The sequence below is a fragment of the Puntigrus tetrazona genome, chromosome 4, assembly GCF_018831695.1.
Source record: "Puntigrus tetrazona isolate hp1 chromosome 4, ASM1883169v1, whole genome shotgun sequence".
Lineage (NCBI taxonomy): Eukaryota > Metazoa > Chordata > Actinopteri > Cypriniformes > Cyprinidae > Puntigrus > Puntigrus tetrazona.
In genome coordinates, this window is record NC_056702.1 from 18,696,044 (window position 1) to 18,723,190 (window position 27,147).

Below are 27,147 nucleotides of genomic sequence, written 5' to 3' on the forward strand. Positions count from 1 at the left end.
GGTTGGAAAGGGTTTTTAAAAAGCTTGGAACTCTTAGTTGAACTTAAGGTTATTCAGTTTATTAAAATGAGTGTTTAAATAGCATATACTATACATAATATCTCATACCACAAGACTTGTACCACAGATGTGTTCATTGTTGTCAAAATAAAACTCCACCCTGCCATTCCAGACTGTTCCTCTGCAGCTGGGGTCATTGAGGTGTAAATTGTTAATAGCAAAACCAGCCTCAAAGAGTTGACAACGAGACAGAGACATGGATCCAGAGCTGCTTTCACAAACCTCAGAGAAATCTGACAAAGGAGTAAGAACACAAAAGTACCTTTAATAAAAATTTGATTGATTACTTAAAATTTAGATTTGAATTGTTGCAATAAGTCAAACCAAATGAGTCTGGGTCATGTCTTCTATGACTCTCGTTACAGAAACAGCCATAAACTCCATTTTTCTCTCCACACCATTCATGTTCAGTGCAGTTGAGCTCAGAACAAGGGTCACTGAAAGCTAAGAGGTAAACCAAATAATGAATAAAGCAGCTGGAACATTTCTAATTCATACAAACTACAACTGCAATTCCAGAAATTTGTAAAATTTCATGCACAAAATGAACATTTCAAAATTTACACCTTGTACATGTCTCAAAATAGCTGGGACAGGGGCATGTTTACCATGGTGTAGCATCTCTGTTTTGAAAAGAAGTTTAAAGATTCCTTGGAATTGAGGTTACGATTTTATGGAGTTTTGGTGTTGGACCTTTGGTGTCGGGTCCATTCTTGCCTGATACAGTTTTCAAGCTGCTGAAGAGTTTGTAGTCATCTTCGACATATTTTTGCATGAATGATGTGCCATACACCCTCTATAGGTGAAAGATCTGGGACCTCATTTATAAATGTTGCGCAGAAATCATCCTAAAAGTGATCTTAAAATAATTTCTCAGATATGCGTAGATACACCTCTCTTTCAGATGTAAAACTTTGATATAACCTTTGGGTTACAGGTCAGACTCTCTATCAAGTAGGACATGACTGTCCTGTTCCTGATGTTCAAGATTTATGAGGAATTAATTTCATAAGGTAACCATTTCACTCTTTTTAGTTTGCTTAATTAGTTACTACATGTTCTCCCAGCTGAATTTGAATCAAAGGGCTAAAAAAATCTTGCTTTTTCAGACCTTTGTTGACCTGTAGCAGGCATCAATTTTAAAATGAGATCATTTAATGGATGAAAGTGCATGTTTAAACTTTTTTATGTTCCATTGTGAATCAAATATTGTGTTATCATGTGATTTGAAAGTCTATTTTATTCAAGTTTTGTCCCAATATTTCAGGAATTTTTGTTGCAATTTAATTACATTACCAGCGCCATAGGTAAGATGTTTTAACCCACTAATTGATATCAATGTTGTTGTTTTTATTATTTTTTTCATTTGCTATTTTTGATAGTTGTAGAAAATTTATGAGAAATTAATACTTTTATTATGAATTGCAATAAGGGTGCTATTATTAACCAAATGTACTAGACAGTTTATGTGGCTATATAGTTGTGATTGGTTATCTTGGCACCAAAACTGAGGCATAAATACTGTATAATTAGAAAAAATTGTTGAGCATAAAACACAGCCATACACTCACCTTGGCAGATGACTCCAGCATCTTCATTGTGCCCACAATTATGTGATCCCCATCCTCTTGATGAACAGTTTCTCAGTGAAGATTCATTCCCACTGCACTGAACATCATCCAACCATATCTGTCCAGAACCTTGTCCAAAATAAGCATTGCTCTTTGCCTCTACAGCAATCCCACAGCCCAGTTCTCTACACACCACTGCCGCGTCTGTAGCATCCCAGAAATCATCACACACTGTTCCCCAGATTCCATTGTGGAAAACCTCCACTCTTCCAGAACATAGATTGGGACCGTTCACCAACTTGATAGCTATTCATTACAAACAATATAAATGTAGAAGAATGGGTCATAATTTTTCTTTGCTTGTTTGTTCGTATTATATAGATAAATATAGTAGTAATAGTCAGTGTTGGGGAGTAACTGTTTTGCGTTTCGTAATAAAAAATTAATACTAAATTAAATTATGTGTGCAATTTTCTTAATTCTATCATCCTGGTATGGTGAACTCGCTCTCTTGTGTTACAAGATAATCAACAAGTACTGTAAATATTAGTACTCCATTACTTATGTGGTGAAAACTTGTGTAACAAAAGTGGTATGACTACACCGTATACCTTAAATGTCTGTCTAAACTTGACGCTCGCTAGCAACCTCTTTCTTCATGGAAGCTTTGCGTTCAAATATTTAAACTCCAATCAAATCGAATATGTTACATTACTTTAATAAAGTAATTGAAAAGTTACACTACTTATAAAATTACATTTTAAGTTGGGTAATTTGTCATTTGTAACCTATTACATTTCCAAAGTAACCCTCCCAACACTGGTAATAATAATAGAGATACATTCTCCTCAGCATCATTACCACTGACTCCTGGCTGTGAGGTAGTCGTGTTCGGTACTGCTGTTACTGCAGAAAGACATGAACACACAAATATGCAACACTGTTATATGTTACAACGTTTGCCTTTAACATGCTAAGAAAGTTGACTGCAAAGATGCAGAGCCAGAAGTGAAGCTGCAACTTTACTTATTGGAACAAAAAGTATTAGCAGCACTCCACCCCTCTGCTCGCTCTACCTGAATTTCCTGTTTGTGACCTTTATAAGCAAAGGCCATCCATGAGCACGATGCGTAGAATTGCCAGTTCTACTGCCTTACCAAGTGTTCTATCTCATTGTTCTGTTTACCTGCAATGTGTATGATCTCTGCCTGTTTTACTGATTAACGATTCCAAGACCTACCCTTCTGTTGTTTGCCTGATTGGACTCACAAACTGGTATAGACCCATTGCCTGTTTCTTGACCACTGTCCTTTGGATTCCCGTTGAACTTGTTGATATCTCTGCCTGCCTTAACATTTGTGATTACCACCCCTGTACTTATTAAATGCCCGCATATGGATTCAATTCCAGCTTCTGCCTCCTCATTACAGTGGCTTATGGCATGTTTGTTGAATTTTATTTTTCTTCTTCTGTTGTTTTTTTGCACATAAAAGACATATTAGTGCACCACTGCCTCTTACTTATTGATGTCATTGGTTCCTTTGTGGCTACTTGAATATTTTAAGTAAATGTCACTCAAAAAAAGTAAGTAAATAGTTGTATTTAACTTGAAAGTTACTGTAACTTAATACAACATAATAAATAAAAAAACTAAGTGAAGTTAACCAATTATATCTAATGTAAACTGTTGGATTTTACTGCATTTGCAGAATCCCAGTTATCATCTCATTATTCCATATTACCTGATAAACTTTTTGTGTTTAAACTTGATCTTAATCTAATGTAAATTAAAGGCACATAATTACCTGCCGATGGTGCTGTGCTTGTGCCTGACCTGGAACAAAAAAGGGGAGATTTGCTACTGTCACAAATCTCTCCTCTGTGGCTCTCTCCAATCGCCGCCAAAGGGGAACCCTCCTCCGAATTCTTATCACAATTCCCCATACCTAAGTCTAATCTAAGACCCTGGTGTGCCTCATTACCCCTGCCCTTCATAAGCAGTGCTCTGACTCTCATTCATCACAAAGTTTTATCCTTGCCCTGGCTTAGAATTCTGAACGTTTATCTATCTTTTGTTTGCCTGTGTGTGATTTAGACTGATCTCTTGTTTCCTGATTGTTTGCTGCCTGCCTCTTTGATCTCTCTGCTTAGACACGTTTTGCTGCCTGCCCTGACCCAAGCCTGGTGCGGTTTACGGTTTCTGTTTTCCCTGCAATATACCTGACATCGTTGTTGACTCACTGCCTGTTAGACCATTCTTAATAAAAGCTGCAAATGATTCCGGACGTCTCTGACCCTTCATCACAGTTCCAGTTCCAGAATGGGTTTCCTGATTTGTGATCTTTCTCACAGTGAAAATGTTTTTTACATTGATAGTAAGCTAAATTTTGGGGCGAATTCTCTAAAACATATGTCTGTAACATGCTAAGAAAATCAACTACAAAGATACCATGCATGAAGTGAGACTGTGACTTTGCATACTAGAACAAAACTCATTGACTAACGCTGAGACGAGGCCAATTCTTTTAGTCTACACCAGCAACTGGACATAACATACAAAGTTATAAATGAAGCTAAATGTAGTCATAGCTTTGGATAGACTTTTCCTAAGGTCACCGTTGGTGATCTTGACCCTGTAATTCAGCCATAAACGGTATATAATTGGACTTTATTGCGCCATTACTTACCTTGGCAGATGGCTCCAGCATCTTCATTGTGCCCACAATTATGTGATCCCCATCCTCTTGATGAACAGTTTCTCAGTGAAGATTCATTCCCACGGCACTGAACATCATCCAACCATATCTGTCCAGAACCTTGTCCAAAATAAGCATTGCTCTTTGCCTCTACAGCAATCCCACAGCCCAGTTCTCTACACACCACTGCCGCGTCTGTAGCATCCCAGAAATCATCACACACTGTTCCCCAGATTCCATTGTAGAGAACCTCCACTCTTCCAGAACATAGATTGGGACCGTTCACCAACTTGATGGCTATAAATTACAAACAATTTTTGTTAGTTTTTTTGCATGTTTGTTTGTATTTTTAATGAGCTAAATATATTAGTAAAAGTAATAGAGATTCATCCTCATCAGCATCATTACCACTGAATCCTGGCAGTGAGGTAGTCGTGTTAAGTACTGCTGTTACTGCAGAAAGAAATGAACACACAACATTGTTATGTTGATTGCAGTGCTACAAGTTTCGTATTTTTTTGTTTTCGTATGTTTTGGCCTGTGCTATATCCATTACTTGTATTTTATTTGCTTTATTGCATTGTTCTGTTTCTTTTTTTCCATGTATTGTCTGCCCTTCGTTAGGTTGCATGAAGATGTGGTATTGGCGCGTTATTGGTTTAATTGTTCAGGTGGGCCCTGTTTATGAATCTAGCTTGTTGTGGCTTGGGCGTGAATGAGTTGACAGTTCCTGGTTTCCTGCTGTCAAACTATCCACTATCAAACTGGATCAAATGTTGCCTCGAATAAAATAGAGGTCATATTTGTTGACGTGAAAGCACTTTAACTCCAAGCCAGCAGAGGGAACCCTCGGCCGAGTACTAGCTGTGCTCAACCCTCTGACTTCCTCTGCACCTACTTCCTGTTTGAGGGCTTTTTAACCAGAGGTCCTCCATGTGTTCCATTGCGAGGTATTGCAGGTTTACCTGCCTTACCGAGCGGTCCTTCCATTGATTCTGACTGTTACTCTAATGTATGATATTTGCCTGGTTACCTGTTTCTCGATTCCTGGATTTGCTCTTTTGCTTAGCTGCCTAATCGGACTGTTACTCTGTTTATTAACCCATTTCCTGCCTCCCTGAATTTGCCTTTGGACTCTCCCACGCACTTGTTAACAGATCGGACTGCCTTATTATTGCTGACTGCCTTATTATTGCCTTATTATCTTTCTTTTGTCTTGTACCCAATAAATTACTGCGTATGGATACAAACGCAGCCTCCTCGTCTACGTTACAAGCACACACTGTTAAACAGAGCATGGGGGTGTCCCGCTACTTTTTTTGTGGATTTATTTGAGCTTTGTTTTTCATTAGGAAGTAAAGTAAGTTTGTTCTATATTTAATTTAATTATTCAATTAGATTCCTTAATTACTTTTTTTTCTAGTCCTTTTGCATGTTCTCTCGAAGACATGCTCTACATGATATCTCACAATCTCTAATAATTTTAATAATTTTCTTTTTTTGGACACTAGACATTGTTAGGATTCAACTCCAGCTTCTGCCTCCTCATTACAGTGGCTTATGGCATGTTTGTTGAAATATTTTTTTCTTTTCTTCTTTTGTTATTATTTTGCACATAAAAAACATATTAGTGCACCACTGCCTCTTACTTATTGATGTCATTGGTTCCTTTGTGGCTACTTGAATATTTTAAGTAAATGTCACTCAAAACAGTAAGTTAATAGTTTTATTTACCTTGAAAGTTACTGTAACTTAATGCAACCTAGTAAGTAAAACATTTAAGTAACGTTAACCAACTGTATCTAAGGTAAACTGTTGGATTTTACTGCATTTGCAGAATCCCAGTTATCATCACATTATTCCATATTACCTGCTAAACTTTTCTCACAACTTAATTTAATGTCAATTAAAGGCACATAATTACCTGCCGTTGGTGGTGTGCTTGTTTGTGCCTGGCCTGGAACAGAAAAGGGGAGATGATTCAAGTTTGTTACTGTCACAAACCTCTCCTCTGTGGCTCTCTCCAATCGCCGCCAAAGGGGAACCCTCGCGTGAATTCTGATCACAATTCCCCGTACCTAGGTCTAATCTAAGGCCCTGGTGTGCCTCATTACCCCTGCCCTTCATAAGCAGTGCTCTGACTCTTATTCATCACAAAGACTCACTCCCTGTTAGACCATTCTTAATAAGAGCTGCAAATGATTCCGGACGTCTCTGACCCTTCATCACAGTTCAAGTTCCAGAATGGTTTTCCTGATTTGTATAATCTTTCTCACAGTGAAAATGTTTTTTTAAATTGATAGCAAGCTAGATTTTGGGAGGAATTCTCTAAACCATGTGTCTGTAACATGCTAAGAAAATCAACTACAAAGATACCATGCATGAAGTGAGACTGTGACTTTGCGTACTAGAACAAAACTCATCGACTGACGCTGAGACGAGGCCAATTCGTTTAGTCTACACCAGCAACTGATCATAACACACAAAGTTATAAATGAAGCTAAATGTAGTCCTAAGGTAGCTTTTCCTAAGGTCACCTAAGGTCGCTGGTGATCTTGACCCTGTAATTCAGCCATAAATGGTATACAATTAGAAAACTTTGTGCCGTTACTTACCTTGGCAGATGACTCCTGCATCTTCATTGTGCCCACAGTCATGTGATCCCCATGCTCTTGATGAACAGTTTCTCAGTGAAGATTCATTCCCACGGCACTGAACATCATCCAACCATATCTGTCCAGAACCTTGTCCAAAATAAGCATTGCTCTTTGCCTCTACAGCAATCCCACAGCCCAGTTCTCTACACACCACTGCCGCGTCTGTAGCATCCCAGAAATCATCACACACTGTTCCCCAGATTCCATTGTGGAAAACCTCCACTCTTCCAGAACATAGATTGGGACCGTTCACCAACTTGATATCTATTCATTACAAACAATATAAATGTAGAAGAATGGGTCATCTTTTTTAGCTTTTTTTTTGCTTGTTTGTTTGTATTTTTAATGAGATAAATATAGTAGTAAAGGTAATAGAGATTCATCCTCCTCAGCATCATTACCACTGAATCCTGGCTGTGAGGTAGTCATGTTCAGTACTGCTGTTACTGCAGAAAGAAATTAACACACAACATTGTTATGTTGATTGCAGTGCATTTATTTTCAAATTAATGTTTTGACCTGTGCTATAACCTTTCCATGTACTTCATTTGCTTATTAGGGCTTTGTTTTTCATTAGGAAGTAACGTAAGTTTGTTGTACTTGTAATTGATTATTCAGTTAGGTTTGATTTTTTTTTTCTTTTCTAGTCCATTTGTTTGTTCCCCCGAAGACATGCTCTAATAAATGTAATAGTTTTTCATCAGGGATCGGAAATAAAACATTGTAATAAATAAACTGCATTACTAACAGCATTATTTTTCATTCAAACAAATTACTGTTTCACCGTTACAACACCGTTACTGTTACTGACCACTAAATCATTTATTACAGGCTCAGTTCATCTTAATGGATGCGCAATGTAACATATCTGTATTTGGCGTACCATCGACTCACTTTGACTCTGTAACATCATTGACTCTAGTCGTTCATCAACGAGATCTTCAAGGACATTTTGAACAAATACATGGTGGCTTACATTGACAACATTTTGGTTTATTCCAAAACAGAGGCAGAACACGTCAACCATGTCAAGACCATGCTTTCAAGACTACTTCCGAACCAGTTCTATGTTAAAGCGGAGAAGTGTGAATTTCATGTTTCTAAGACTTCCTTCCTGGGTTACCATATCAGCCATCAAGGTGTTAAGATGGATGACACCAAGGTAAAGGCAGTCACAGAATGGCCACAACTCAAGACTGTCAACGAACTCCAGCTATTCCTGGGATTTGCAAATTTTTATTGCAGATTCCTCAGAGATTACAGTACTGTCGCTGCCCCTTTAACTTCCCTGCTCAAAAGAAAGCCAACCAAGCTTCCATGGAATTATTCTGGCTCTCTCCTATTGTCATACCTGTTTAATTTCAGCAAATCAATGCGAAAGAACACAGAAAACATGATAAATATTAATGAACCCACCAGCTCAAATCTTAGTTTAAATCCAAGTGCATTTTATGATATTATTAGTAAGTAGAATCCATGGTATCACAGTTTCGTTTATGTAATGCCCGACAGCAGAGGGAGCCCTCACCTGAGTACTAGCTATACTCATCCTTTTGCTTCTACTGTGATAATTTCCTGCTTGAAGGCTTTTTAACTCAAGACTCAACATGTGCTCAACGTATTGCCAGTTCACCTGCCTTACTGAGCGTTCTACCTATTATCCTGTGTATGATTTCTGCCTGGTTACCTGTTTTCTTGATTCTCAGTTTTGCCCCTTTGTATTGTTTGCCTGATTGGATTGTGACTCCTTACCTTGCCTTTTGGATATTCCCTTGTACATGTTGATGGATCGGACTGCCTTTGTGTGGCTAACTCTCTACCTGCCTAGTTGTTTGTTGTCTTGACCTTAATAAACGACTGCATATGGATTCTAACTCAGCCTCTGTGCCTTCATTACAGAATACTTTACCACCCACGAATCCAGCGAAAGTATCTAATCTTCCAGCAGCGTTCGCTTACCAGAATGAACTGATGAAAAGTTACCAGGTGCAACTCACCAAGCTGCAATCCGTTAAGACACTTAACGCATTTCATCCACTCATTTCCTCCACCCTCCAATAACTTTACCACCATTCTCTTCATTATTGTGTATCAATCGTACTGTTTATTGTCTTGTCCTTAATAAACAACCGCATATGGATTCTAACTCAGCCTGGTGCCTTTGTTACAGTTTATGACAATTATTTTTCTTTTTTTTATCCTTTTTTATAGAATCGCAAATATACATTAATGGTTATTCTAATGAATAAAATTTGATAATATTATAATGCTACAAAAAATACTATGGCGATTCTATTCCCAATGTGCCCATAGAGAGTTGATAATATACAATAATATATTCAATTTGATAGGCGTCCCTCTCATTGTCCCACAGAAATGTTAAAATAGCGTAACTTAGTGTACAATGTTTAATGATAATATTTTATTCCATTTAGTGTATTTTTTATTCATTTAATATTTATACTGGGGACATCCAAGTTATTTGACACATTTAAATATTTGCCTACGATGGTAATTACTTTTATAATGATGTATCTCAGTTATTAACTCACTTACTATTTGTAGGAAGACACATAATTACCTGTCGATGGTGCTGTACTTGTTGGTGGCTGGCCTAGAACCGAAAAACAGATGATTCAAGTCCGTTACCATTCTAGAATTTTCTAGATTTGCATAATCTTTCTCACAGTGAAAATGCTTTTTAAATTGATAGTAAGCAAGATTTTGGGGGGAATTCTTACATGCTAGGAAAACCAACTACAAAGATACCATGTATGAAGTGAGACTGTGACTTTGCATACTAAAACAAAACTCAGTGACTGACGCTGAGACGAGGCCAATTCTTATAGTCTACACCAGCAACTGGACATAACATACAAAGTTATAAATGGTATATAATTGGAAAACTTTTTTGTGCCGTTGGAAATGTAAAAAAAAAAAAAAATTAATTCATACACCACAGCTATACGACAATTGTATTACCTTGGCAGATGACTCCAGCATCTTCATTGTGCCCACAGTCATGTAAACCCCATCCTCTTGATGAACAGTTTCTCAGTGTAGGTTCATTCCCACGGCACTGAACATCATCCAACCATATCTGTCCAGAACCTTGTCCAAAATAAGCATTGCTCTTTGCCTCTACAGCAATCCCACAGCCCAGTTCTCTACACACCACTGCCGCGTCTGTAGCATCCCAGAAATCATCACACACTGTTCCCCAGATTCCATTGTGGAAAACCTCCACTCTTCCAGAACATAGATTGGGACCGTTCACCAACTTGATATCTATTCATTACAAACAATATAAATGTAGAAGAATGGGTCATCGTTTTTTTGTTAGTTATTTTTGCTTGTTTGTTTGTATTTTTAATGAGCTAAATATATTAGTAAAAGTAATAGAGATTCATCCTCCTCAGCATCATTACCACTGACTCCTGGCTGTGAGGTCGTCGTATTCAGTACTGCTGTTACTGCAGAAAGAAATGAACACACAACATTGTTATGTTGATTGCAGTGCTTCAAGTTTTGTTTCAAATGAATGTTTTGGCCTGTGATATGACAATTCCTTGTACTTTTTTGCTGTATCGTATTGTTCTTATTCTCTTTTTTTAAATTGCCTGCCCTTTGATAGGTTGCATGAAGATGTTGCATTGGTTCGTTATTGATTGCTCTGTTAAGGTGGGCTTTGTTCATAATTTTAGCTTGTTGTGGCTTGGACGTGAATGAGTTGAGAGTGCCTGGTTTGCTCCTCCTGGTGACGATCAAACTGGACTTAAGCACAAGTTGCCTTCATTAAAATTGTAAGATATCAAAGAGAATCAAACACTTTAAGATTTGATCTGAATATTGAAACCCAAGGAGCCGAATTCCACAAAGAGGCCCAAGGCAACAAGATGTCATGAATTTTTCCAGGAGACCCTGGTGCCACAAGGCAAGCTGATCCAACAGGCTCTGTCACAGTACAGCTTGCAACATTAACACATTAATATTACCCACTCAGGAATGAGATTTTTAATTTTGGGGCAAGTAACCAAGATTTATGGTCCAAGACAGAGCATATCATCATCGTGATCAATTAAAGAGTCTGTTGGACGGATCTCTATCCCCTCTCTCTGGACTGTGACACTGAAATACCTGATGAGACCTTTTAAACTCGGGTATTCAAAGAACAGTCTTTTTACATGTGTAAATATAACAAAATCACCTTATATATATAACCCACACATTTAACTATTATGTGCTACTCACTCATTGTGTATGCATTTTATTGATTATAATATTTTATTCTATTTTGTGTATTTTTTATTCATTTAACATTTATATTGAGGACATCCAAGTTATTTGACACCTTTAAATAGTTACTTACCATGATAATTAATTACTTTTATAATGATGTAACTCAGTTATTAATTCTATAGTTCCTATTTGTAGGAAGGCACATAATTACCTGTCGATGGTGCTGTACTTGTTTGTGGCTGGCCTAGAACCAAAAAACAGATGATTCAAATCCGTTACCATTCTAGAATTTTCTAGATTTGTATAATCTTTCTCACAGTGAAAATGCTTTTTAAATTGATAGTAAGCAGGATTTTGGGGGGAATTCTAACATGCTAGGAAAACCAACTACAAAAAAACCATGCATGAAGTGAGACTGTGACTTTGCATACTAGAACAAAACTCAATGATTGACGCTGAGACGAGGCCAATACTTTTAGTCTACACCAGCAACTGGACATAACATACAAAGTTATAAATGGTATATAATTGGAAAACTTTTTTGTGCCGTTGGAAATGTAAAAAAAATTAAACATTAATTCATAAACCACAGCTATACGACAGTTGTATAAATATCTTTGACTTACCTTGGCAGATGACTCCAGCATCTTCATTGTGCCCACAGTCATGTAAACCCCATCCTCTTGATGAACAGTTTCTCAGTGTAGGTTCATTCCCACGGCACTGAACATCATCCAACCATATCTGTCCAGAACCTTGTCCAAAATAAGCATTGCTCTTTGCCTCTACAGCAATTCCACAGCCCAGTTCTCTACACACCACTGCCGCGTCTGTAGCATCCCAGAAATCATCACACACTGTTCCCCAGATTCCATTGTGGAAAACCTCCACTCTTCCAGAACATAGATTGGGACCGTTCACCAACTTGATATCTATTCATTACAAACAATATAAATGTAGAAGAATGGGTCATCGTTTTTTTGTTAGTTATTTTTGCTTGTTTGTTTGTATTTTTAATGAGCTAAATATATTAGTAAAAGTAATAGAGATTTATCCTCCTCAGCATCATTACCACTGACTCCTGGCTGTGAGGTAGTCGTATTCAGTACTGCTGTTACTGCAGAAAGAAATGGACACACAACATTGTTATGTTGATTGCAGTGCTTCAAGTTTTGTTTCAAATGAATGTTTTGGCCTGTGATATGACAATTCCTTGTACTTTTTTTGCTGTATTGTATTGTTCTTATTCTCTTTTTTTAAATTGCCTGCCCTTTGATAGGTTGCATGAAGATGTTGCATTGGTTCGTTATTGATTGCTCTGTTAAGGTGGGCTTTGTTCATAATTTTAGCTTGTTGTGGCTTGGACGTGAATGAGTTGAGAGTGCCTGGTTTGCTCCTCCTGGTGACGATCAAACTGGACTTAAGCACAAGTTGCCTTCATTAAAATTGAAAGATATCAAAGAGAATCAAACACTTTAAGATTTGATCTGAATATTGAAACCCAAGGAGCCGAATTCCACAAAGAGGCCCAAGGCAACAAGATGTCATGAATTTTTCCAGGAGACCCTGGTGCCACAAGGCAAGCTGATCCAACAGGCTCTGTCACAGTACAGCTTGCAACATTAACACATTAATATTACCGACTCAGGCATGAGATTTTTAATTTTGGGGCAAGTAACCAAGATTTATGGTCCAAGACAGAGCATATCATCATCGTGATCAATTAAAGAGTCTGTTGGATGGATCTCTATCCCCTGTCTCTGGACTGTGACACTGAAATACCTGATGAGACCTTTTAACGTTGGGTATTCACAGAACAGTCTTTTTACATGTGTAAATATAACAAAATCACCTTATATATATATAACCCACACATTTAACTATTATGTGCTACTCACTCATTGTGTATGCATTTTATTGATTATAATATTTTATTCTATTTTGTGTATTTTTTATTAATTTAACATTTATATTGGGGACATCCAAGTTATTTGACACCTTTAAATAGTTACTTACCATGATAATTAATTACTTTTATAATGATGTAACTCAGTTATTAACTCTATAGTTCCTATTTGTAGGAAGGCACATAATTACCTGTCAATGGTGCTGTACTTGTTTGTGGCTGGCCTAGAACCAAAAAACAGATGATTCAAGTCCGTTACCATTCTAGAATTTTCTAGATTTGTATAATCTTTCTCATAGTGAAAATGCTTTTTAAATTGATAGTAAGCAGGATTTTGGGGGGAATTCTAACATGCTAGGAAAACCAACTACAAAGATACCATGCATGAAGTGAGACTGTGACTTTGCATACTAAAACAAAACTCAGTGATTGACGCTGAGACGAGGCCAATACTTTTAGTCTACACCAGCAACTGGACATAACATACAAAGTTATAAATGGTATATAATTGGAAAACTTTTTTGTGCCGTTGGAAATGTAAAAAAAATTAAACATTAATTCATAAACCACAGCTATACGACAGTTGTATAAATATCTTTGACTTACCTTGGCAGATGACTCCAGCATCTTCATTGTGCCCACAGTCATGTAAACCCCATCCTCTTGATGAACAGTTTCTCAGTAAAGATTCATTCCCACGGCACTGAACATCATCCAACCATATCTGTCCAGAACCTTGTCCAAAATAAGCATTGCTCTTTGCCTCTACAGCAATCCCACAGCCCAGTTCTCTACACACCACTGCCGCGTCTGTAGCATCCCAGAAATCATCACACACTGTTCCCCAGATTCCATTGTGGAAAACCTCCACTCTTCCAGAACATAGATTGGGACCGTTCACCAACTTGATATCTATTCATTACAAACAATATAAATGTAGAAGAATGGGTCATCGTTTTTTTGTTAGTTATTTTTGCTTGTTTGTTTGTATTTTTAATGAGCTAAATATATTAGTAAAAGTAATAGAGATTCATCCTCCTCAGCATCATTACCACTGACTCCTGGCTGTGAGGTCGTCGTATTCAGTACTGCTGTTACTGCAGAAAGAAATGAACACACAACATTGTTATGTTGATTGCAGTGCTTCAAGTTTTGTTTCAAATGAATGTTTTGGCCTGTGATATGACAATTCCTTGTACTTTTTTGCAGTATTGTATTGTTCTTATTCTCTTTTTTGAAATTGCCTGCCCTTTGATAGGTTGCATGAAGATGTTGCATTGGTTCGTTATTGATTGCTCTGTTAAGGTAGGCTTTGTTCATAATTTTAGCTTGTTGTGGCTTGGACGTGAATGAGTTGAGAGTGCCTGGTTTGCTCCTCCTGGTGACGATCAAACTGGACTTAAGCACAAGTTGCCTTCATTAAAATTGTAAGATATTAAAGAGAATCAAACACTTTAAGATTTGATCTGAATATTGAAACCCAAGGAGCCGAATTCCACAAAGAGGCCCAAGGCAACAAGATGTCATGAATTTTTCCAGGAGACCCTGGTGCCACAAGGCAAGCTGATCCAACAGGCTCTGTCACAGTACAGCTTGCAACATTAACACATTAATTTTACCCACTCAGGAATGAGATTTTTAATTTTGGGGCAAGTAACCAAGATTTATGGTCCAAGACAGAGCATATCATCATCGTGATCAATTAAAGAGTCTGTTGGACGGATCTCTATCCCCTCTCTCTGGACTGTGACACTGAAATACCTGATGAGACCTTTTAAACTCGGGTATTCAAAGAACAGTCTTTTTACATGTGTAAATATAACTGTCACCAAGCCAGCAGAGGGAGCTCTTACCCCTGGGTGATCTGTGATCACTCCCTCTGCTGCTACTTCCTGTTCCAGGACTATAAAAACTGTAGCAAGCCACTCACCTGCAGGTTGCATTGTTTCGCCTGTTCTGTTGTTGTTTCCCGAGTTTTCCTTAGTCTTAGTTCTCTTGGTTTTGACCTTGCCTGTCTTTGGATATTCTGATTGTTTGCCGCCTGACCTGACCACCGCCTGTTACTGGATTTTGTGTTTGCCTCGCCTCTGATACTCCTGTTTGCCCTGTTGGACGCCTGCCTGTTTTGACCATGTCTTTATTTAATAAAAGCCTGCAAATTGATCCGCACGCCTCAGACCGCTCATTCGTGACAGAATGCAACCTCACACCAGGATCCAGCGGCTTTTCACCTGATCCATGGCCAGGTAGGACCCTCGCTAGATGTTTATTGGCCCTCAAGCAAGGCACCCGATCAATTGAGGATTATACGCAAGAGTTTCTGGACATGGCTTACCTCTCTGACATACCTGACTGCTTATTGATTGAGTTGTATCATGAGGGAGTAAATCAGCCACTCAAATCAAAACTTGTTCGCGAGGGTCTACGTGAGTCGCTTGCTCAGTTTATTGAGTTTGGTTTAGTGACTGTGGGGTCAGCTTTCACGTTGGGTGTTGAGGAGGAAAAGGATACAGCATCAACTCCAGTAATGGCCGCCTTCCCCGCGCCGCTGCCCAAGATGGCCGCCTTCTTCCCTGAGCCGCTGCCCAAGATGGCCGCCTTCCCCGAGCCGCTGCCCAAGATGGCCGCCTTCCCCGAGCCGCTGCCCAAGATGGCCGCCTTCCCCGAGCCGCTGCCCAAGTTGGCCGCCTTCCCCGAGCCGCTCCCCAAGATGGCCGCCTTCCCCGAGCCGCTCCCCAAGATGGCCGCCTGCCCTGCGCCGCTTCCCAAGCTGGCCGCCTGCCCTGCGCCGCTTCCCAAGATGGCCGCCTTCCCCGAGCCGCTGCCCAAGATGGCCGCCGCCTGCCCAGAGCCGCTTCCCAAGATGGCCGCCGCCTGCCCAGAGCCGCTTCCCAAGATGGCCGCCGCCTGCCCAGAGCCGCTTCCCAAGATGGCCACCGCCTGCCCAGAGCCGCTTCCCAAGATGGCGCGCCTGCCCAGCCTTCCCAAGATGGCCGCCGCCTGCCCAGATGCTTCCCAAGATGGCGCCGCCTGCCCAGAGCCGCTTCCCAAGATGGTCGCCGCCTGCCCAGAGCCGCTTCCCAAGATGGTCGCCGCCTGCCCAGAGCCGCTTCCCAAGATGGTCGCCGCCTGCCCAGAGCCGCTTCCCAAGATGGTCGCCGCCTGCCCAGAGCCGCTTCCCAAGATGGCCGCCGCCTGCCCAGAGCCGCTTCCCAAGATGGCCGCCGCCTGCCCAGAGCCGCTTCCCAAGATGGTCGCCGCCTGCCCAGAGCCGCCTCCAGTGCCCGCGCCTCGTGCAAAGCCTCCAGTGCCCGCGCCTCCGTGCAAAGCCTCAAGTTTTCCCACCCTCCCACCACCCTTGCTACGTCGTCAATGGATCCCAGCAACCCCTGCACTCATCCTCTGCCCTCCACCTGGAACTCGCCACGGGTCTGCCAGTCTCCATCGCCGCCGTGGGTGAAGGATCCCTCGCTTCATCGTTCCGCCTCCGAGTCCCAGACTCCACCTCGGCTTGTAGACCCGTCGGCTTCCCTTAGGCTCCTAGCTCCCTCCTCTCCACCGTGCTCCGTCAATCCACCAGCTTCACCAGGCTCCATCGTCTCTCCGGCTACGCCTTGGTCGGTCGTCGACCATCCATCGCCTCAGGATTCCTCTCCTCCGGCTTTGCCTCGTCCCTCCATCCCACCGGCTCTGTCAGGCTCCTCCTTCCCTCCGGCTCCACCTCAGTCCTCAGTCGCTCTGGCTCCGCAGCGTCCTTCCTGTCCCCCGTCTCCGTGTCAGTCGCAGAAGCCTGCGGTATCGCCTAGGACCTCCAGCACCTCTGTGTCACCCTGGCTCTTCGGCTCTCCGCCTCCGCCTCAGTCTCCTCGACCACCTGCTCCGCCGCCGTCGGTCGGCCCCATGGGGTTGATGGCCACTACCTCTCCAAAACTCCTCCCTCCGTCGACTCCACCACTGACCATCATGGCTGGGCTCTGGATCGCCTCCCGCTCCGGACTCCTCCTGTTTTCTCCCTGGCTCCTCCCTCCATCTCTTCCTCCTTGGATTCCGTTTGCTGACCCCCTCCCGGAACCCCCTCCCAAGCTCACAGTGTTTTTTGTTTGTTTTATGGAGCGCCAGGAGTCGCTCCTAGGAGGGGGGCTATGTCACCAAGCCAGCAGAGGGAGCTCTTACCCCTGGGTGATCTGTGATCACTCCCTCTGCTGCTACTTCCTGTTCCAGGACTATAAAAACTGTAGCAAGCCACTCACCTGCAGGTTGCATTGTTTCGCCTGTTCTGTTGTTGTTTCCCGAGTTTTCCTTAGTCTTAGTTCTCTTGGTTTTGACCGTGCCTGTCTTTGGATATTCTGATTGTTTGCCGCCTGACCTGACCACCGCCTGTTACTGGATTTTGTGTTTGCCTCGCCTCTGATACTCCTGTTTGCCCTGTTGGACGCCTGCCTGTTTTGACCATGTCTTTATTTAATAAAAGCCTGCAAATGGATCCGCACGCCTCAGACCGCTCATTCGTGACAATAACAAAATCACCTTAACGGGACTTAAATCACTTATATGTAGAACAGCATATTATATATATATTGTGACGGGAGGAGCCAACGACCGACACAGTGGGCGTGGCGTTAGGCCTCGGAGAGGCTTTTATTCAAAGAAATAAATACAAAATAACATGTCCAGGGGGAAAGTGTCCAAATAAAAAGGGGGAAGTGGTGTCCTCGTTGTGCTGCAGGGGAAGTGCAGGTCAGGTAGTGCTCCAGGGGGCAGGGTCCAGGTAAGGGACGGAGTCCGGCGGCCGCACGCGCTCCCCTCTCCTGTTCGGGGCGCGAGGGGCTGCGACTTCTTCCGCGGCATCTCCGTCGCTTCTTTCCTCCAGTCATCAGAGATTAAGGGGATAAAACGGCTCAGCATCCTGGCCCGTCAGCGCTACACAGGTGCGGTCGTCGCCTGGACTACGGGGGTCATTGCCTGGACTACGGGGTCCCACGACACGCTTCTCTAGCGGCGGGGTGAGCTCCATCGCGCACCCTTCCTGGACCCACGAGGACACCAGCGTGCATGCACGGGGGAAGAAACCGGTCTTCCGAGGAGAAGCGCGTTCAGTACTTAACGACGGTAACGACGGTAAATGCCAAATGCGCCTCTCCTCGAGAGACCGGTCTCTTCCCCCCGTGCATGCACGCTGGTGTCCTAGTGGGTCCAGGAAGGGTGCGTGAAGGAGCTCGCCCCGCCGCTAGAGAAGCGCGTCGTGGGACCACGTAGTCCAGGTGACAACCGCCCCTCGCGCCCCGAACAGGAGAGGGGAGCGTGTGCGGCCGCCGGACACCGCCCCTTACCTGGACCCTGCCCCCGGGAACACTACCTGACCTTGCACTTCCCCTGCAGCACAATGAGGGCACCAGTTCCCCCTTTTATTTGGACACTTTTCCCCTGGACACTTTATTTTGTATTTATTTTGTTCAATAAAAAGCCTCTCCGAGGCCTGACGCCACGCCCACTGTGTCTGTCGTTGGCTCCTCCCGTCACAATATATATATCGGGTCTGTTCGTGCGGAACAGCAGTGCCTAACTGCATTTCGTTACCTTGTATTGTACATGTGTAATGACAATAAAGTTGAATCTAATCTAATCTAATCTAATATATAACACACACATTTAACTATTATGTGCTACTCACTCATTGTGTATGCATTTTATTGATGATAATCTTTTATTCTATTTTGTGTATTTTTTATTCATTTAACATTTATATTGGGGACATCCAAGTTATGTGACACATTTAAATACTTACCATGATAATTAATTACTTTTATAATGATGTAACTCAGTTATTAACTCTATAGTTCCTTTTTGTAGGAAGGCACATAATTACCTGTCGATGGTGCTGTACTTGTTTGTGGCTGGCCTAGAACCGAAAAACAGATGATTCAAGTCCATTACCATTATAGAATTTTCTAGATTTGTATAATCTTTCTCACAGTGAAAATGCTTTTTAAATTGATAGTAAGCAGGATTTTGGGGGGAATTCTAACATGCTAGGAAAACCAACTACAAAGATACCATGCATGAAGTGAGACTGTGACTTTGCATACTAAAACAAAACTCAGTGATTGACGCTGAGACGAGGCCAATACTTTTAGTCTACACCAGCAACTGGACATAACATACAAAGTTATAAATGGTATATAATTGGAAAACTTTTTTGTGCCGTTGGAAATGTAAAAAAAATTAAACATTAATTCATAAACCACAGCTATACGACAGTTGTATAAATATCTTTGACTTACCTTGGCAGATGACTCCAGCATCTTCATTGTGCCCACAGTCATGTAAACCCCATCCTCTTGATGAACAGTTTCTCAGTAAAGATTCATTCCCACGGCACTGAACATCATCCAACCATATCTGTCCAGAACCTTGTCCAAAATAAGCATTGCTCTTTGCCTCTACAGCAATCCCACAGCCCAGTTCTCTACACACCACTGCCGCGTCTGTAGCATCCCAGAAATCATCACACACTGTTCCCCAGATTCCATTGTGGAAAACCTCCACTCTTCCAGAACATAGATTGGGACCGTTCACCAACTTGATATCTATTCATTACAAACAATATAAATGTAGAAGAATGGGTCATCGTTTTTTTGTTAGTTATTTTTGCTTGTATTTTTAATGAGCTAAATATATTAGTAAAAGTAATAGAGATTCATCCTCCTCAGCATCATTACCACTGACTCCTGGCTGTGAGGTAGTCGTATTCAGTACTGCTGTTACTGCAGAAAGAAATGGACACACAACATTGTTATGTTGATTGCAGTGCTTCAAGTTTTGTTTCAAATGAATGTTTTGGCCTGTGATATGACAATTCCTTGTACTTTTTTGCTGTATTGTATTGTTCTTATTCTCTTTTTTTAAATTGCCTGCCCTTTGATAGGTTGCATGAAGATGTTGCATTGGTTCGTTATTGATTGCTCTGTTAAGGTGGGCTTTGTTCATAATTTTAGCTTGTTGTGGCTTGGACGTGAATGAGTTGAGAGTGCCTGGTTTGCTCCTCCTGGTGACGATCAAACTGGACTTAAGCACAAGTTGCCTTCATTAAAATTGTAAGATATCAAAGAGAATCAAACACTTTAAGATTTGATCTGAATATTGAAACCCAAGGAGCCGAATTCCACAAAGAGGCCCAAGGCAACAAGATGTCATGAATTTTTCCAGGAGACCCTGGTGCCACAAGGCAAGCTGATCCAACAGGCTCTGTCACAGTACAGCTTGCAACATTAACACATTGATATTACCGACTCAGGAATGAGAATTTTAATTTTGGGGCAAGTAACCAAGATTTATGGTCCAAGACAGAGCATATCATCATCGTGATCAATTAAAGAGTCTGTTGGACGGATCTCTATCCCCTCTCTCTGGACTGTGACACTGAAATACCTGATGAGACCTTTTAAATTTGGGCATTCACAGAACAGTCTTTTTACATGTGTAAATATAACAAAATCACCTTATATATATAACCCACACATTTAACTATTATGTGCTACTCACTCATTGTGTATGCATTTTATTGATTATAATCTTTTATTCTATTTTGTGTATTTTTGATTCATTTAACATTTATATTGGGGACATCCAAGTTATGTGACACATTTAAATAGTTACTTACCATGATAATTAATTTCTTTTATAATGATGTAACTCAGTTATTAACTCTATAGTTCCTATTTGTAGGAAGGCACATAATTACCTGTCGATGGTGCTGTACTTGTTTGTGGCTGGCCTAGAACCGAAAAACAGATGATTCAAGTCCGTTACCATTCTAGAATTTTCTAGATTTGTATAATCTTTCTCACAGTGAAAATGCTTTTTAAATTGATAGTAAGCAAGATTTTGGGGGGAATTCTAACATGCTAGGAAAACCAACTACAAAGATACCATGCATGAAGTGAGACTGTGACTTTGCATACTAGAACAAAACTCAGTGATTGACGCTGAGACGAGGCCAATTCTTTTAGTCTACACCAGCAACTGGACATAACATACAAAGTTATAAATGGTATATAATTGGAAAACTTTTTTGTGCCGTTGGAAATGTAAAAAGAATTAACCATTAATTCATAAACCACAGCTATACGACAGTTGTATAAATATCTTTGACTTACCTTGGCAGATGACTCCAGCATCTTCATTGTGCCCACAGTCATGTAAACCCCATCCTCTTGATGAACAGTTTCTCAGTGTAGGTTCATTCCCACGGCACTGAACATCATCCAACCATATCTGTCCAGAACCTTGTCCAAAATAAGCATTGCTCTTTGCCTCTACAGCAATCCCACAGCCCAGTTCTCTACACACCACTGCCGCGTCTGTAGCATCCCAGAAATCATCACACACTGTTCCCCAGATTCCATTGTGGAAAACCTCCACTCTTCCAGAACATAGATTGGGACCGTTCACCAACTTGATATCTATTCATTACAAACAATATAAATGTAGAAGAATGGGTCATCGTTTTTTTGTTAGTTATTTTTGCTTGTTTGTTTGTATTTTTAATGAGCTAAATATATTAGTAAAAGTAATAGAGATTCATCCTCCTCAGCATCATTACCACTGACTCCTGGCTGTGAGGTAGTCATATTCAGTACTGCTGTTACTGCAGAAAGAAATGAACACACAACATTGTTATGTTGATTGCAGTGCTTCAAGTTTTGTTTCAAATGAATGTTTTGGCCTGTGATATGACAATTCCTTGTACTTTTTTTGCTGTATTGTATTGTTCTTATTCTCTTTTTTTAAATTGCCTGCCCTTTGATAGGTTGCATGAAGATGTTGCATTGGTTCGTTATTGATTGCTCTGTTAAGGTGGGCTTTGTTCATAATTTTAGCTTGTTGTGTGTCACGAACAGCACCTCTGTGGCTCTCTCCGACCACCACCGGAGGGAGCTCTCACCGGAATACTGATCGCCAAAGACTCAATTTCCTACATCCCCGTGCCTTGGGCTGATTAGAGCCACCAGGTGTTTCTCATTAGACTCAGCCTTTATAAGGAACTTCCCTACGATCACTCTTTGCGAAGTCTTGTTTGTTTATACTGCAATTCCGAGCGTTTACTATTGTTTTGATTATCTGTTGCCGACCCTGACCGTGTTTGTTTCTGTGATTGTTCTCTGCCTGCCTACCGACCTATTGCCTGTTATCTTTTTGTCTCCTGGACCTCCTGTATTGCTCTGCTTACTCCTGTTTTGACCCTGCCTGCCTGACCACGATTAAACCCTGTCTTACATGGATCCAACCGTCTTTGACCATTCATTACAGAAGACTTCGCCACAAACGGATCCAGCGGAAATGTTTCATCTGATGTCAGAAGTCTCGTCCCAAGCTACCATCCTCGCCACACATCAGCAACAGCTGCATAAGCTCACCACGTTGACGGAAGAGCTGGTGAGGTCGATCCAAGCGTTAACCCTTGCTGCCGCTTACCCAACCCAGCACACCGCCCCACCTGCTCAACCCGCTCAACCAACCTTGATGCCGCCTCAAAATAACCCTGATCCGCATCTCAGTTTGCCCGACAAATTCGACGGGTCATCCTCCAAATGTAAGGGTTTTTTATTGCAATGTTCCTTGTTCATTACCCAGCAACCCAGTTTATACCCCACCGAAGACAGCAAGGTTGCTCTGATCTGTTCCCTGCTCACCGGGAGAGCGCTCGAATGGGCCACAGCCACTTGGGAGGTGCGCCGTATGTCTTTCCCCTCTTATAATGATTTCATGCGCGAATTCAGGGAGGTTTTCGAACATGTAGCCGGAAGGAAAGAACCCGGAGACCAGCTGCTCGCCATATCACAAGGTACCAACACTGCTGCCGATTACACAGTAACCTTTCGCACGCTTGCCGCCCAATCAGGTTGGGGAGAATCGCCACTCAAGTTGATGTATCGAAGGGGTTTAAACACCGAACTCCAGGCGGAACTGGCTTGTCGCGATGAGGGCAGATCGCTAGAAGAAGTCATGGAAATCACTATCAAGTTGGATAATATTCTCAGAGCACGCCGCGGCAAGTATGCGATTCCCTCTTTTCAAAACCCTGTTCGTTCACCGTCACCTGAGCCCATGCAGATCAGCTCAACCCATTTAGACTCGGAGGAGCGAGAGAGAAGAGTACGCGAACGGTTATGTCTCTACTGTGGTCAAGCCGGGCACTTTCGAGTTTACTGTCCTACACGTCTCCAGCGCCAGCGACCTGCTTCAGTGAGACCTCCAACTCATTCTGATTCTTTCGAAATCAATGTTCAGTTGAAAGTGAAGTCGACATGGATTACTGCTATAGCCCTCGTTGATTCAGGAGCGGCCGGTAATTTTATCGATAAAGCCTTTGCGGAATCTAACAGAATCCCTCTCATTCCATGTGAACCCCATGTAGCCGTGGCGGCGGTAGATGGTCGGCCAATCGGATCAGGAACTATTTCATCAGTCACTCAACCCCTAACACTGCAAGCTAGCCCTCTTCACTCGGAATCTATACGCCTCTTTGTGATTCACTCTCCCAAACATCACCTCATCCTTGGTCTACCCTGGCTTGAGACTCACAACCCCACTATATCCTGGACCGATCGCCAAATAACACGTTGGTCAACTAACTGCCGCAAACACTGTCTGAGCACTCCCACGCACCACTTACCTACTAAAACACTCCCCGCTGAAGAAAAAGTCTCCGTCCCTCTCGAACTCCCTGTTGAATACTAAGACTTAGCCTTAGCTTTTAGTGAAAAAGGTGCAACTCAATTACCACCTCACCGTCCGAATGATTGTGCCATTGATTTCATGCCTGGTCGCGTTCCTCAACGCGGTCGTGTCTTTCCCCTCTCTCAACCCGAATCGGAGGCAATGAATTCCTACATCGAGGAAGAACTTGCCAAGGGATTCATCCGTCCCTCTACTTCTCCAGCATCGGCCGGGTTCTTCTTTGTTAAGAAGAAGGATGGTAGCCTTCGGCCCTGCATTGACTATCGCGGTCTGAACGAGGTCACGATTAAATACCGCTACCCATTGCCACTAGTGCCAGCCTCCCTGGAACAACTCTGCAGAGCCAAGTTCTTCACCAAGTTAGACCTTCGTAACGCCTATAACCTGATCCGTATCAGAGAGGGAGATGAATGGAAAACAGCTTTCTCCACGACTTCCGGGCACTACGAATCTTGTTATGCCATTCGGGCTCGCGAACAGTCCATCTGTCTTCCAGGCCTTCGTGAATGAGGTGTTTAGAGACATGCTAAACCAATTTATAATCGTCTACATGGATGACATCCTCGTCTACTCCAACAGCCTTGATGCTCATGTCTGTCACGTAAGGACTGTCCTCCAGCGCCTGATAGAGAATCAACTGTACGCCAAGCTCCAAAAATGTGAGTTCCATAAGACTCAAGTGACCTACCTGGGGTATATCATCAGTTCTGAGGGGGTAACGATGGACGAGCACAAGGTCAAGGCAGTCGTAGAGTGGCCGCGCCCCTCCACAGTCAAGGAATTGCAACGATTTCTTGGCTTCTCTAATTTTTATCGGAGATTCATCCGTAATTTCAGTATTGTAGCCGCCCCTCTCACCACACTAGTAAAGAAAAAATCTCATCGCCTCTCTTGGTCACCTGACAGCATCCAGGCATTTGACTTACTCAAGGGAAAATTCACGTCCGCCCCGATACTCCATCACCCAGACCCTGATCGAGAGTTTATTGTAGAGGTTGATGCATCTAATGTTGGTATTGGAGCAATTTTATCGCAACGTCACGGACAGCCAGCGAAACTCTTTCCATGCGCCTATTACTCCCGTAAGCTTAACTCCGCTGAGAGTAACTACGACGTGGGGGACAGGGAACTCCTTGCAATGAAGTCTGCTCTCAAGGAGTGGCGGCATTGGCTAGAGGGGGCTAAAGTACCGTTTACCATTTTGACCGATCACAGGAACCTGGAGTACATTCAATCTGCCAAACGTCTGAATTCACGACAAGCCAGATGGTCGCTGTTTTTCTCCAGATTTGATTTTAAAGTCACTTATCGCCCAGGGTCAAAGAACACTAAAGCGGATGCCTTATCCAGGCAGTTTGAGAGCATCCCTCAGGAATTCTCTCACAAACCCATCCTACCGTCAGCCCGCATTGTTGCTCCAGTCCAGTGGGATATCATGACCGAGATCACAGAGGCCCAACTTTCTGAACCAGTCCCACCAGCATGCCCTCCCAATCGAACGTACGTGCCTCAAACATTACGACAAAGAGTTCTGCATTGGGTTCTTGATACTCCCAGCGCCGGTCATCCAGGCATCACAGCTACCCTCCAATTAGTCAACAATCGTTTCTAGTGGCCAACCATTCGTTCAGACACCATCCACTTCGTTCAACAGTGTGAGACGTGCAACATCACAAAGACCTCCCATCAACGCCCAGCAGGACTCCTTCAACCACTACCCATACCAGAAAGACCATGGTCTCACATTGCCATAGATTTTGTAACCGATCTACCAGCTTCCAACTCCTTTACCACGGTACTCACGGTCGTGGACCGGTTCTCCAAATCATGCAGGTTCATACCTTTGCCTAAACTACCCACAGCCTGGGAGACCGCCGAAGTACTTTTGCAACAGGTATTCCGCTTCTATGGCCTACCCGAAGACATCGTGTCTGATCGCGGCCCACAGTTCACCTCTCAAGTCTGGCAAGCCTTCTGTTCACAACTTAACATTAACATAAGTCTAACCTCAGGATATCACCCTCAATCCAATGGTCAAGCCGAACGTCAGAACCAAGAACTGTCACAACAACCAACAGGACTGGAGTCGTTATTTAGTCTGGGCTGAGTATGCACAGAACTCCTTAAGGAAACCATCCACTGGGCTAACTCCCTTTCAATGCGTTCTGGGCTTTCAACCTCCATTATTCCCCTGGTCTGGAGAACTCTCCGCACTACCCGCAGTCAACTCATGGCTACAAAGGAGTGAGGAGGTCTGGAACTCCGCCCACGTCCATCTCAGAGGAGCAGTCAGAAGGTTCCAAGCTCAGGCAGATCATCATCGCCGAGATGCACCCGAGTACTCACCTGGGGACTGGGTTTGGCTATCAACCCGAGACCTCCGCCTCCGGCTACCATGCAAGAAATTAAGTCCAAGGTACGTGGGTCCCTTCAAAATCATTTCGCAAGTCACGCCTGTTTCTTACCGTCTCGATCTCCCTGCTAATTACCGCATCGCTTCTACTTTCCATGTCTCATTGCTCAAACCTGCCAGTGGCCCGGGAGGAGAGAGGGACCAGGAGGAGGTCGCTGCCAATGACACCCCTCCCTTAATCATCGACGGCGAGGAGACCTACCAGGTTTGAGAAATCCTGGACTCACGACGCCGAGGCAGGGAATTACAATACCTCATTGACTGGGAAGGCTATGGACCCGAGGAGAGGTCTTGGATACCTGCCCGAGACATTCTCGATCCCGCACTCACTGCCACCTTTCACCATGACCATCCCGACAAACCTGCACCTCTGCGTCAAATTACTCCTCGCTTCCGGAGCCGATCGCAGGGGGGGAGGGCTCTGTCACGAACAGCACCTCTGTGGCTCTCTCCGACCACCACCGGAGGGAGCTCTCACCGGAATACTGATCGCCAAAGACTCAATTTCCCACAACCCCGTGCCTTGGGCTGATTAGAGCCACCAGGTGTTTCTCATTAGACTCAGCCTTTATAAGGAACTTCCCTATGATCACTCTTTGCGAAGTCTTGTTTGTTTATACTGCAATTCCGAGCGTTTACTCTTGTTTTGATTATCTGTTGCCGACCCTGACCGTGTTTGTTTCTGTGATTGTTCTCTGCCTGCCTACCGACCTATTGCCTGTTATCGTTTTGTCTCCTGGATCTCCTGTATTGCTCTGCTTACTCTTGTTTTGACCCTGCCTGCCTGACCACGATTAAACCCTGTCGCACATGGATCCAACCGTCTTTGACCATTCATTACATTGTGGCTTGGACGTGAATGAGT

At 42.7% G+C, this 27,147-nt stretch overlaps 1 protein-coding gene across 6 annotated transcripts in view; it reads right to left on the reverse strand.

The window, feature by feature from the left end:
- LOC122342944 (deleted in malignant brain tumors 1 protein-like) overlaps positions 1 to 27,147 on the reverse strand; it is a 42,597-nt gene that overhangs the window by 3,042 nt on the left and 12,408 nt on the right. Inside the window, exons 10-33 of one of the 6 annotated variants that reach the window (XM_043237161.1) lie at positions 21,732 to 21,776; positions 21,286 to 21,591; positions 20,871 to 20,903; positions 19,849 to 19,893; positions 19,411 to 19,716; positions 18,996 to 19,028; positions 14,182 to 14,226; positions 13,736 to 14,041; positions 13,321 to 13,353; positions 12,296 to 12,340; positions 11,850 to 12,155; positions 11,435 to 11,467; positions 10,413 to 10,457; positions 9,967 to 10,272; positions 9,566 to 9,598; positions 7,386 to 7,430; positions 6,943 to 7,248; positions 6,252 to 6,284; positions 4,736 to 4,780; positions 4,319 to 4,624; positions 2,493 to 2,537; positions 1,632 to 1,937; positions 385 to 504; positions 109 to 293 (exon numbers count right to left, since the gene is read on the reverse strand). In XM_043237161.1, coding sequence (XP_043093096.1) covers positions 109 to 293; positions 385 to 504; positions 1,632 to 1,937; positions 2,493 to 2,537; positions 4,319 to 4,624; positions 4,736 to 4,780; positions 6,252 to 6,284; positions 6,943 to 7,248; positions 7,386 to 7,430; positions 9,566 to 9,598; positions 9,967 to 10,272; positions 10,413 to 10,457; positions 11,435 to 11,467; positions 11,850 to 12,155; positions 12,296 to 12,340; positions 13,321 to 13,353; positions 13,736 to 14,041; positions 14,182 to 14,226; positions 18,996 to 19,028; positions 19,411 to 19,716; positions 19,849 to 19,893; positions 20,871 to 20,903; positions 21,286 to 21,591; positions 21,732 to 21,776 — 3,311 coding nt within the window. The remainder of the gene's footprint in view (positions 1 to 108; positions 294 to 384; positions 505 to 1,631; positions 1,938 to 2,492; positions 2,538 to 4,318; positions 4,625 to 4,735; positions 4,781 to 6,251; positions 6,285 to 6,942; positions 7,249 to 7,385; positions 7,431 to 9,565; positions 9,599 to 9,966; positions 10,273 to 10,412; positions 10,458 to 11,434; positions 11,468 to 11,849; positions 12,156 to 12,295; positions 12,341 to 13,320; positions 13,354 to 13,735; positions 14,042 to 14,181; positions 14,227 to 18,995; positions 19,029 to 19,410; positions 19,717 to 19,848; positions 19,894 to 20,870; positions 20,904 to 21,285; positions 21,592 to 21,731; positions 21,777 to 27,147) is intronic. The other 5 variants (XM_043237162.1, XM_043237163.1, XM_043237165.1 and 2 more) reach the window with 5 other exon arrangements.